The 12,427-nt window shown below is 68.9% G+C and overlaps 1 protein-coding gene across 1 annotated transcript; it reads left to right on the forward strand.

Moving 5' to 3' along the window:
- Nucleotides 1-1,636: 1,636 nt before the first annotated feature.
- On the forward strand, nt 1,637-12,427 carry STAT2 (signal transducer and activator of transcription 2). The gene is made up of 23 exons (XM_065419249.1): nt 1,637-1,767; nt 2,132-2,297; nt 2,470-2,568; nt 2,823-2,915; nt 3,077-3,155; nt 3,915-4,000; nt 4,337-4,485; nt 5,007-5,165; nt 5,510-5,602; nt 5,826-5,885; nt 6,146-6,166; nt 6,627-6,720; nt 7,173-7,229; nt 7,604-7,687; nt 7,773-7,871; nt 8,183-8,318; nt 9,845-9,894; nt 9,977-10,065; nt 10,389-10,528; nt 10,818-11,006; nt 11,426-11,483; nt 11,810-12,072; nt 12,288-12,427. The coding sequence occupies exons 1-23, from the start codon at nt 1,637-1,639 to the stop codon at nt 12,425-12,427; spliced, it is 2,535 nt and encodes an 844-aa protein (XP_065275321.1).

Raw genomic sequence — 12,427 nt, forward strand, 5'->3', positions numbered from 1 at the left:
TCTGCGCCCGAGTTTCCTCTCCTAGTTTCACATCCACATGCTGCTGTTTGGGCGAGTTCTCGAATGCCCACGGGAACGAAGCCAGGCTGGGGGCGGAGGTGGCAGCTCCTGCTGGCAGCAGTGGGGCGTTCCGGCCTCCAGGCCCCCACGGGCAAAGCTAGGGAGACTGTAACGACCTGGGAGGGGCAAGGGGTGCCCTCTGCCAACTGCACCAAATCACTCTGCTGCTTTGAATCCACCTGGGGGTTCCTTTTATGCTGGGCTGGGATCCAGGGCTGGGAGAGCAGGGGCTGCGGGTCGGGAGTGAGGGGCACCGGCAGCGCTGGGGGGAGCCCAGGGCTGGGCTAGCAGGGGCTGCGGGTCGGGAGTGAGGGGCACCGGCAGCGCTGGGGGGAGCCCAGGGCTGGGCTAGCAGGGGCTTCGGGTTGGGAGTGAGGGGCACCGGCAGAGCTGGGGGGAACCCAGGGCTGGGCTAGCAGGGGCTGCGGGTCGGGAGTGAGGGGCACCAGCAGAGCTGGGGGGAGCCCAGGGCTGGGCTAGCAGGGGCTGTGGGTCGGGAGTGAGGGGCACCGGCAGAGCTGGGGGGAACCCAGGGCTGGGCTAGCAGGGGCTGCGGGTTGGAAGTGAGGGGCACCGGCAGAGCTGTGGGGGAGCCCAGGGCTGGGGTAGCAGGGGCTGCGGGTCGGGAGTGAGGGGCACCGGCAGAGCTGGGGGGAACCCAGGGCTGGGCTAGCAGGGGCTGCGGGTTGGAAGTGAGGGGCACCGGCAGAGCTGTGGGGGAGCCCAGGGCTGGGGTAGCAGGGGCTGTGGGTCGGGAGTGAGGGGCACCGGCAGCGCTGGGGGGGAGCCCAGGCTGGATTCTTGCCCCAAAGGAAAGCAGGGGCTGTTTTGAGCTGGGGGGGGGGGGGGCGTGTCTCCAGCAGCCCCTTTCCATACAGAGCAGAGCCTGGCCCAGCGGCACCCTGGGGGTCAGGGCTGGGAGGGGGCTGGCTTAGAGCCACCGGGCCAGCGTCTGATCCTCCCAAGGCAGCAGCGGCTGTTTCCCGTGGTGGGTGCAGAGCTGGGAACGGCGCAGGCCCCAGGCGTGGGTGCTCCCTGTGAGTCAGGGACACGGGGCCTTTTCCTTCTAGGGGCGCTGGCCCGAGGGCGGGCACTGGCTGGCAGGGGGGATGGGACACGGGGCCTTTCCCCTCCAGCGGGTGCCAGCTCCCATCTGGCCCCAGGGTGGGGACTGGCTGGTGGGAGGGAGGAGGCGGGAATGCCAACCACCAAAATAAGGTGTCACTGATGTAGCTGCATCCACCAGCCAGGAGCAGCGGCCCCAGATGTGAGCAGGGATGTGGGGTGGGGTGGGGGGGGGGAGGGTGTTGCACCACTTCTGGGCCTCTCTGTGGTTCTAAGAACAGCCTGGGGGGGGGGGGCGAGCTGGGCCCTGACCCCTGGGGAGCCCCCCCGCCAGCCAGTCCCCACCCTGGGGCTGGATCGGAGGGGACGGGCCCCGTGTCCCAGCCCCTGGCTCTGTCTCTGTGGCCCGCGGTCCTCGTCTTGCTGGTGTCCTGGGCTGGGTGTGAAGGGGGGGCCCCCCGCTCACCTGCTGCCCTGGTTTGCCTTCCCAGACGCCGGGGACGGCCCCACCATGGCCCAGTGGCAGGAGGTCCAGCAGCTGGAGAACACCTACCTGGAGCAGGTGCACCAGCTGTACTCGGAGGACCACCTGCCCATGGATGTGCGGCAGTACCTGGCCCCCTGGCTCGAAGACCAGAACTGGTAACTGCCGGGCCGGGGAGGGAAGGGTTAACCGAGGGGTGGGGGTGGGGGGGTCAACAGCTGGGACCCACAATCCACAGGGGTTGTCTCAGCTCTAACGTGGGGAGAGTGTGTCTGATTTGGGGGTTCGGGGGGAGGGGAAAGATGCCCCCCGACGCGAGGGAAGGGAGAGCAGGAGAAGGTGGGTGGGTCCCCAGGAATTAGTTCAGCTGGGGGCTCCCCCAGAGCATGCAGCCAAAGCCCCCCGGGTGCCTCTCCTGGCGTGGCCCCATGGATCCCCCGTTGGAGTTGTGGGGAACAGGCAGGAATGGGACGCTGCGCCGAGGCTGGGGCTCTGCAGTGCGCCCCCTTGTCTCTGCCCCAGGAGCCGGGCGGCCGAGCCCCCCGCGGCCGAGCCCCACTCTGCCCAGGCCCACATGCTCTTCCACACCCTGCTGGCCCTGCTGGATGACCAGTACAGCCGCTTCGGGGCCAGCGAGGACGACTTCGTGCTCAAGCACAACCTGCGCAAATCCAAGCTCAACTTGCAGGTAGGGAGTGGGGCGCTGGGGGGGGGGCGGCTGCTGGGGGGGGGCGGCTGCTGGGGGGGGGGGGGGCTGCTGGGGGGGGGCGGGCTGCTGGGGGGGGGGGCTGCTGGGGGGGGGGGGCTGCTGGGGGGGGGGGGCGGGGCCCTGCTGACCCACCCCCCATGCTCTCTTCCAGGCCAATTACCAGGAGTGCCCGGAGCAGCTGGCCAACGTCATCGCCAACCTGCTGCGGGAGGAGAAGGCCATTCTGAGCAGGGGGCTTGCGGCCCAGCAGGTAAGCAGGGCCGGGGGGGCTGATCCGGGGGCTTGTGGTATTTCTCCCCCCACCCCCCCCGGCTTCCCGCAGCACAGCACCCCCTAGCACAGCATATGGGGAGAGCCCATCTCCTGGGTATCCGTTTCCTCCCCCGGGGCCCTTCCTCCCCCGGCCTGCGGCTGGCTCTGTCTGGGGGGTGGGGCAGGGATCCCAGCATGGGGCGCGGCACCGGTGGGGCTAAAAGGGGCCTGTCCCTTGTGCGCCCCCTGCAGGCCGCAGCGCAGCCACCGTCCAGTGCCCCCATGGAGACGGACCGGCAGCAGAAGATCGAGCGGCGCCTGGCGGAGACCAGGGCAGCAGTGCAGGTGGGTACGGCCCGGCTATCGCGTATGCCCCCCTCCCCGCCCGGAGCTGGCTTTGAACCTGCGACCAGGTGGCTCCAAGCCCCAGGTGCCAGCCGGGCTGTGCCAGTGCCCGTGCCCCAGGCGCTCCCTGCCCCTGAACCGGTTCCCTTGGGCCCCCCCAGGAGCTGGATCGCGAAGTGCGGGACCTGGAGGAGTTGCAGGACACCTTCGATTTCCGCTATAAGATGCACCGTATGGTTGGTGAGGAGCCCGGGCGGGCAGAGCGTGACAGGGCCCGGCTGGCTGGCGGGGGGGGGGGGGGGCCGAGCAGCTCTGGGGGCGAGGGGTAGTCAGAGGGGTGGGGGGGTCCCCCCTGCCTGCTCTACCCCAGCGTGCTGGAGCGGCCGGGCTGGGGACGCTGGAGAGCCCGGTGGGTGCAGGCCTTTGTCTTCCCTTTGAACAGGGGCAGAGCCAGGCCAGGAGCGGGTGGGGGGCGACTCGGAGAGGAGAGCTCCTCCCCAGAGCCAGCGCCGCCCTCCGTGCCCCAGTGCGGCGCTAGGGGGCTGAGGCCTCCTGTTCTATGGGCTGGGGTTCAGCAGGGGGCGCTCTCCCCTTGCAGTCAGCGCTGCTCCCCCCTCTCCCCCGTTCTAGAGAGGAGCTAGCGGGCAGAGGGCTCAGTGGGGGGCGCTGCGCTGCAGGGGGCGGGGGGCACAGTGGGGGGCGCTGCGCTGCAGGGGGCGGGGGGCACAGTGGGGGGCGCTGCGCTGCAGGGGGCGGGGGGCACAGTGGGGGGCGCGGCGCTGCAGGGGGTGGGGTGGGGGGGCTCAGTAGGGGGCGGGGCGCTGCAGGCGGTGGGGCGGGGGGCCACAGCAGGGGGCGGGGCGCTGCAGGGGGGGGGCGAGGGCTCAATGGGGGGCGCTGTGCTGCAGGGGGCCGGGGGCGGGGGGCACAGCAGGGGTGTGACCCATGGCTGCCGTTCCTGTCCCCCCCTTTCACTGAGCCCTATCGCCGTCTCCCCAGCCAACGGCGCCACCCCCAGCCCCGAGCTGGCCCGCCAGACGGAGCAGCTGCAGGCCATGCTGAACACCCTGGACCGGAGCCGCAAGGTGAGGCTCCGCATGGGGCCAGCCCCCTGCTTGGGGGGCTCCGTGGGTCCCTGGGGCAGCTGGATCAAGGCGGCAGTCACCCCTCCCCCCACACACACCTTCTCTGGGGGCTGGTTTTCCTGGGTCCCTTCCCCACTTGGTCTTGTCCGGACGTGCCTCAGTTTCCCAGGAGCTGCCTCCCAGCTGGGCCGGGCTCAGTGTCGTGCTGGGAGCTGTGCACGGCCGGTCGCCCCAGGGGGGCTGGTGTCTTCCCCATGGGGTTCTCAGGAGCCGGTAGGGCAGGGCCCCGCCCCCCCGTGGGTCGCGCGCGGTCACAACGGACAGTGTCTCTGGCAGGACGTGCTGGCCCGGGCGCAGGAGCTGCTGGGCCGCTGTGAGACGCTGCGGGATTTCCTGCTGGAGGAGCTAGCCGAGTGGAAGGACCGGCAGCGGAGGGCCTGCATCGGGGCAGCCTGCGACACCAGCCTGAGCCGCCTGGAGACCTGGTAGGGGGTGATTGGGGATGCTGCCCCCCCTCCCCCTGGGAGTCTGGGACCCTTTCACCAGCTGGGGGAGGGGGTCAGGCGCTGGGCAGACCCCAAACCCCAGGCTGGCTGTACAGTCTGCAATTCGAGGTCCCCAACCCAGGGACAAGGGTGACCCCCCCCGGCATCCCAGCCCGCCCCTGGGCCTCTGCGGCCTGTCTCCCTCCCTCGGCATCGACGGTCCCTTATCGCCCCAATGTTCAGGTGACTCCGCGTCCCCCGAGATCCGGGCCCGGCGCCGGCGGTTTTAGCCAGTCCCGTCCGACCGGAGCCTGCGGTTGATTACCTAGGGAAGAGAAACGAGCGAGTGGTTGCCTGGGGGGAAGCGGGTCCCACGGGCAGACAGTCACAGCCGCTCTCTGGGGACGTGCCCGGGCTGGGGGTCTCTGGGCCGCCTGGTGTGTATCCCGCTGGGTGACGCGGCTCCCCGGCCCGGAGGGGTCCCCCCACCCCGGGCTGACCCGGCTCCTCTCCGCCCGCAGGTTCACGGGGGCGGCCGAGGTGCTGTTCCAGCTTTGGCGTCTCCTGCGGGCCCTGCACGACCAGCACGACAAGCTCACCTACCAGCACGACCCGCTGACAACGCAGCGACCCCTGCTGGAGAGCCGGCTGCAGGAGCAGCTCTCCTGCCTCTTGCGGAGGTGCCGGGGGCAGTGCCTGGGAGGTGGTACATGGGGGGCTGGGGGGCTGCCCCATAGGAGCATTGGTGTGCCTGGGGGGCTGGTGCATAGGGGAGCAGGGGCTGCCCCTAGGAGCGAGGGAGGAGGTGGGATGATATGTGCGGGGGTGGGGGGCTGCCCCTAGGAGCATGGGGCTGCGTGGGGGGCTGGGGTGGGAGGGGTGTGGGCCGCCCCACAGATGCATGGGAGGGGCTCCTTGGTGCAGAGACGTGGCCGGCTCAGGCCACAGAGTTGGTGGTTGCTGGGCTATTTGGGGGAGGGGGTTGGGGGGCACCCCAGGGTGCTAACGCCTCCCTCCCCCCCAGTGCCTTCGTGGTGGAAATCCAGCCCATCATGCCGTTCCCCAACCGGAGGCCCCTGGTGCTGAAAACTGGCAGCAAATTCTCCGTCCGCGCCAGGTGAGCCCGTCTGTCCCCGACCGTCCTGTGCGGGGGGGGGGGGCTGGCGCTTACTCCACAGCCTCCCCCCGGGGGCAGATCCCTGCTTCTGGCCCTGGCAGGATGGGCCCCATTGGGAGCGGGTGGGCCGCTGAGCCCTGGGGGCAGAGTTGCCCCCCCCCCCCATGCAGGCCATGTGCCCTGCCAGGCCAGTGACCAGGGTGACGGGCTCCTCTCCCCGCAGGCTCCTGGTCAAGCTGCAGGATCGAAGCCATCGGCTTGAGGTGAAAATCGTCCTCGATCAGTGAGTCATCTTCCCCCCCCCCCCCCGTGAGGGCCTTAACCCCCCTTCCCCCCCTCCCCAAGGCCTGGAGGCCACAAGGCAGGGAGCCTGGTGGGTGGGGGGCAGGGGACAGAGGGCTCTGCCTGGGGGATGGGAACCCAGCACTGAGGGCACAAGGAAACCCTGGGGGGGGGGGGAACAGGCTCGGGAAGCCCTGGGGGGGCAGGGTCCCCGGTGAAAGCGGTTGGTTTACTGATGGTATCCTGTCTTTCCTCCTGCAGGCATCCCCCCGACGTGAAAGGGTGAGCGCCAGGCCAGAGAGACCTTTGGGCGGGGGGGGGGGGGGGACGGGCCGGACTGGGACCTGGGGCCTTTCCCCTCTAGGGGGCACTGGCTCCCATCCGGCCCCAGGGCAGGGACTGGCTGGCTCGGGGGCAGAGGGGGGCTCGGGACCTTTCCCCTCTAGGGGGCACCAGCCCTGACGTGGCCCCGGGGCAGGGGGCGGGGGTCCAGTTTGTTCCCAGCCCCGGCTCTGCTCCAGCCGAGGTTCCTTGGGTCTGATCGCTGCCCTCTGGCCGGCAGCGCCCCCCATGCGCTTGGCCTAGGGCCTCTGGGTATTTACTGGGCGCCCATCCCCAGGGTCTCTGGCCCTGCCCAGCCCAGGGCCTTACTGCCGTATGACGGCCGGGACTCGAACCCGGGTCTCTGCCCCAGCGCAGCCCGGCCTGCCTCACGGCCCCACCCTCTCGCTTCTCCCCGCAGGTTCCGGAAGTTCAACATCCTGACGTCCACCAGCAAGACGCTGGTCCAGGACGATCCACAGATGGAGGGGCTGGTCTGCGACTTCCGGCACATAGTACGGGCTAGGCGCGGGGGGGACCGGACTCTTGGGGAGGGGCTGGGGAGCCCGGATGCCTGGGTTCTCAGTGGGAGAGGGCGCAGAGGGCGGGTGGAGTGCGGAGCCCGGACGCCTGGGTTCCCAGCTTGGGGAGGGGCAGGGGCTAGGGAGCCTGGATGCCTGGGTTCTCAGTGGACGGGGGAGCAGAGGGTGGGTGGGGTGCTGAGCCCGGACGCCTGGGTTCCCAGCTTGGGGAGGGGCAGGGGCTAGGGAGCCTGGATGCCTGGGTTCTCAGTGGACGGGGGAGCAGAGGATGGGTGGGGTGCTGAGCCCAGATGCCTGGGTTCTCAGCTTCGGGAGGGGGGAGTGGGGAGCCCTGCCCCAGGCAGGTGGTTCAGCCCCATGGCCCCCCAGCTGCGGGCTGGGCGGGGCGGGGCCAAGCGCTGACCCCCACCCTCTCTCCTTTGCAGTCGCTGAAGGACCAGAGGGCCGGGGCCTCGGGCAAAGGCAGCAAAGGTGCTAACGAGGTGGGTTTCCTGCTGGCGGGGGTGGGGGAAGGGGGTGGGGTGGGGGGGGGGATTGGCGCCTACAGCCATGCCTGGGGGGGGTCCAGCCCCAGGGCAGAGCTGGGCAGGGGGAGGAGAGCTGACAGTGGGTTTAATGGGGACAGCCCCCCCCCATGCTGCCCCCTGGGGGGCTTCTACCCCAGGTGGGTCCCACTGCCGCCCCTGGATGTGCCCAGCCCCCTCCCCCGCTGGGTCACGACCTCCCTTACGAACCCGGACCCAGTGCGGTCGCCCCTCTGCGGGGACCCCCTGGGAGGCGCTGAAGCGCCGGGGGCGCCAAACCCCCTGTGGCCGGAGGGGTCACTCCTGGCTGACCCCCCCGGTCTCTGTTGCAGGGCCTGCTGGCCGTCACGGAGGAGCTGCACCTCATCACATTCACACTGGACTATAAGTACCAGGAGCTGGCGCTGGAGCTGCAGGTGGGCGAGGAGGGGCTGGGGGGGGGAGGGGAGGGTGTCTCGTTTGCTCCCCCCTCCCCCGCTGACGGCTCTCCCTCCCCCCCAGACATCCACCCTGCCCGTGGTGATCATCTCCAGCAATAACCAGCTCTCCAGCGCCTGGGCCTCCGTGCTCTGGTTCAACATGCTCAGCCCAGACCCCAAGGTGAGGGGCTCCCCCCCAGCAGGCCGGCCAGGGGCTGGAGTTCGGCACGGTGTGGGGGAGGCTGGGGGAGGGGGGTCAGGACACCACAGTTTGTGGTGGGGGCCATCTCCTCCTCTTGTGCAGTTCGGCCCAGGGTGGGCTGCGTTCCCCACCACTGCCGCGGCTATGCCCAGGTGTGGGGGCCCCTTGCAGCCACGTCGCTGTGGCCCCATATGCCCCCCCATGCCGCTCCAGCAGCAGGGCCTGGCGGGGCCCCGATCTGGTTCCGGGGTGTCCCAGCTCCCTCCGTAACCCCCGCTCTCTCCCCGCAGAACCAGCTGTTCTTCTCCGCGCCGCCGGCCGCCTCCTGGGCCCAGCTGGCCGAGGTGATGAGCTGGCAGTTCTCAGCCGCCACCGAGCGCGGGCTGGACAAGGAGCAGCTGCACATGCTGGCGGAAAAGCTCTTTGGTAACGGCAATGGGGGGAGCGGGGGGTCAGCACCTGGCTAGCACCCCTACGGGCTGCAAGGCGGAGACTCCCCTGGGGGGGGGAAGGCCCAGGCCTGTCCCGGCCGTAGCCCATCACCGGGGTCTCTGGGCAGCGCTGAGGGGAGAGTGAGCCTAAAGGGAAGACCCCCAAGTCCACGGGGCTCAGAGCAGCTGGGCCGGACCCCCTGGCCTCTGCGCTGCCCCCTCCCATATGTGTGGGGCGGGCAGCGAGGGTGGGAGGAGTGGCACAGGGCGTGCCGGGACACCTGGGTTCTCCTCCTGAGTCTGACCTTGGGGTAGTCACTTCTCCTCCCTGTACCCCGCTTTCCCCTCTGCGGCGTTGGGGGGGGGGGAGGGATTGTGACGGGATCCCTGGGGTGCAGCACTGTGCCCCCGTTAACTCACTAATCTGGGCTGTCTCTCGCAATGCCTTACTGGTGACGAGCAGCAAACCTCTCCAGGTGCTGGGATCCCTCAGCGCAACCACGTGTGGAGCCCCACACCCAGCTCCATTGTGTGAACGCTCCCAGAGCCACTCGTGAATCACACAGAGAAAGGAACCAGCCAAATCCCCCCAGCTCCCAGCCCTGTACCCCAGGAATATACCGTCCTGCTCCGCTCAAGACGAGCCGTGCGAATTTATTAATTGGTTCCCCACTTCGTCAATGGAAAGTGGACGTACACCAGCCTTTGCCAACCTGAGTAAACCCCCTTACCAGATGCTTCAGGCAAACACGCTGGCAAAGATAAACACGTTTATCGACTACAAAAGAGAGATTTTAAGTGATAGGCAAAAAGTCCGAGTTAGTTACCAAGAGAAAATAAGACCTAAGCCCGCAGTCTAAACTCTGAACCCTATGAGACGGGGCAGCATCGACGAAGCCATTTTCCTCACCCCGCGGGATATTGCCGTTCATAGTACACAGGTTCCATCCCTGAAACTGGGCCAGTCTCCTTTGCTGGCGTCTTCAGTCTTCTGAGCGTTCTTGTTGCTGGCAGCACAGGTGGGGGCAGGAGAAAGGCCCAGCATGGGGCCCCTGAGTTCTGTTTTATCCCCTCAGTCCCGGTGCTTGGCGAACGCAGGTCCAGGCATGTCTGGGGGGGTGTTGTTGAGTCACAAGGTGACACACTACCCTGGTGTGTAATTTCTCTGCTGGACGGTGTCCGTTAAGGCCCCCCCCTCCCCCCCCCGGGCGTCGGTTCTCCCCCTTGTCGTTGTCTCTGGAGAGCTGGTCTCTGGGCGCTTCCCAGCCCCACAACCCTACAACGCACTTCTGATGATACACACACCTAGCTAGAACAGCGGCTTTCAGCAGCTGGTAACCCTGCCCCGACACCTGCCACCATCCCCGCAGAATATGGGGGTTACAGGGCGCTCCCCCAGTCACAGCGATGGTCCCTGCCGGGGGGGGGGGTCAGTGCTGAGTCTGGGGAGGGGGACGAGGATCCCAGAGAAGCTGCGATAATTCACCCTGCAATTTTCTCCCTCCCGCCCCCATCTTAAAGGGCCGGAAGCCACCCCCGCCAGCACTCTGACCTGGGCCAAGTTCGCCAAGGTAGGTGGCTGCTGAGTGTGCCTGTCCCCTTCCCCCTCCCCCCGTAACCCCCCCTCAGCCTCTCGCCTCCTCTTTGCTGCAGGACAACCCGCCCATCTTCTCCTTCTGGACCTGGCTGGACGGGATCCTGAGCCTGATCCGAGACCACCTGGCCCAGCTCTGGAAGGACGGGTAGGGGCTGGCGGGGGCTGACCCGGGGGGGGGGCTGATATGAGCAGTGCATGGGGTGCCTGCTCCCCCGTGTGGTCAGACCCAGAACTGCAGCTGCTCCCCCCACTGGCTTTCCCCAGACCCTGAACCGGGCCCGGCTCAGCCCATTATGGGGGTTTGTGTATAGGGGCGGAGGAGGATTTAGGGGAGCAGCTGCCCCCCCCAGCTAAAGGGGACAGGGGCTGTGCAGCCCCGGAGGAGCGTGGTGGGGAGGGGGCGCTGGGGGGGCTCCTCCGGGGGGCCCTGCCGGCAGCTGACCCGGGCTCCCCTCCGCTCCCCTCCAGGCACATCATGGGCTTCGTGAGCCGCAAGCGGGAACGGCAGCTGCTGAAGAGGAAGCAGATGGGCACCTTCCTGCTGCGCTTCAGCGAGAGCAGCCGCGAGGGCGGCATTACCTGCAGCTGGGTGGAGCCCGGGGAGAAAGGTGGGTCTGCCCCAGGGCGCGGCCCCCTGCTCCCCAGGCCCGGAGCCAGGCTCTTCTGGGCAAGAGAACCCAGGAGTCCGGACTCCCAGGCCCCTGCGCCCCTCACTGGGTGCCATTTATCGTGGGGCGGGGCCAGTGTTACCTAATGGTTGGAATGGGACATTGTGAACCCAGACTCCTGGGTTCTCCTCCCAGCGCTGGGAGATCTTGGTGCAGCCTGTCCCATCTCTGGGGCTCTGCCTGGCAGTGACCCCCCCCTCCCCCCGCTGTGCCCGACTCCCCCTCCCAGGTCAGCCCAAGGTCCGTTCCGTGGAGCCCTACACCAGGACGGAGCTGACGTCACTGCCGCTGCCTGACATCATCCATGACTACCAGCTGGTGGCCGCCGAGAACATCCCCGAGAACCCCCTCAAGTTCCTGTACCCCGGCACGCCCCGGGACAAGGCCTTCGGGAAGTACTACACCGAGAGGAGGGAAGGTACCGCCGGTCGCCTCCCACCGCAGCCCCTGCTAGCCCAGCCCTGGGCTCCCCACACCCAGCTCTGCCGGTGCCCCTCAGTCCCGACCCGCAGCCCCCTGCTAGCCCAGCCCTGGGCTCCCCCCTTCCCTAGCTCTGCCGGTGCCCCTCACTCCCGACCCGCAGCCCCCTGCTAGCCCAGCCCTGGGCTCCCCGCAGCTCTGCCGGTGCCCCTCAGTCCCGACCCGCAGCCCTGGGCTCCCCCCGCCCCACAGCTGTGCCGGTGCCCCTCACTCCTCCCAGCCCTGGTACAACACTCCCAGTTACTCTATGTGCGGCCGAGGTGAGAATTGCTGCCCGGCTGGTTTGGTGGCGGGGGGGGGGGTTTCCCGCCTCGGCTCCCCTCTCTCTGACCCCTCTGTTCTTCCCCTTCCCCCCAGTGGACCTGCTGGAGCAGAGGAAGTACCTGAACCGGCGCCTGATCAGAGTGTCCTCCAGGTGAGGGAGCTGGATGCCGGGGTCCCTGCGTGCTGCCCCAACCCTTCAGAGGAAGTACCTGATTTCTCCCCCACCCCATCCAAGGGCCCAGCCCCTCTCCCTGGCCGGGCCGCCCCACTGCCGCAGGAGCTCCCCCGGGGGACTCCCAGCTACACCCCCTCCCCTCCCATCCCTAGTCGGGGCTACGCAGCCCTTCGAATCCCCTCCCCTCACCACCCTTCAGAGCAGCTCCAGCTGGGCTTGGGGCCTGGGTGGGGTTGCCCCATTCCTGAGAGCACCCCCTCCCCTGCCGCACACCCGCTAAGCCAGGCCCCCTCTCTTCCTAGGCAGCCCCATGAGCCGTGGCTCCCGGAGGACATGGTGGTGGCGCCCCCTGCAGCTGAGGGGCTGGCGGCCAATCACCTGGAGGCACTGGGGCTGGGGGCCTATGCGCTGGAGCAGATGCTGGAGCTGGGACCCAATGGGCTGGAGCCGGCGCTGGAGCCGGGGGCCAGTGGGCTCGAGCCGGCGCTGGAGCCGGGGGCCAGTACTCAAGAGGTGCTGGAGGCGCTGGAGCAAGAACTGGACCTGATGAGGTTTGATCAGGCTGGTGAGTCTCCAGTTCCTGCCCTGGGGGAGGGGGCCGGGGCCTGGGCCTAGCGGGGGAGGGCGCTTGGCACCAAGAGGGTGCGGGGAGTAAAGAGGCCAACCCCCTCGTCCCAGCTCTGCCGGTGCCCCTCACTCCCGACCCGCAGCCCCCACTGTCCCAGCCCCAGTTGTGTTCCTTTTCCCCAGGCCCTGAGCCCGGTTCCCCTTCTCTTGCAGGCTCCAACGTGCTCCGAGGCGGGGACCCCTATCTGCCCCCGCCGGACGACACGCCCCCACCAGGGCTGCCTGCCAATGCCTTGTTCCTGGGGGCCAACGACCTCACCCCGCTCCAGGTCGACTCCAAGGACTTCCAGTGA

The sequence above is a fragment of the Emys orbicularis genome, chromosome 19, assembly GCF_028017835.1.
Source record: "Emys orbicularis isolate rEmyOrb1 chromosome 19, rEmyOrb1.hap1, whole genome shotgun sequence".
NCBI lineage: Eukaryota > Metazoa > Chordata > Testudines > Emydidae > Emys > Emys orbicularis.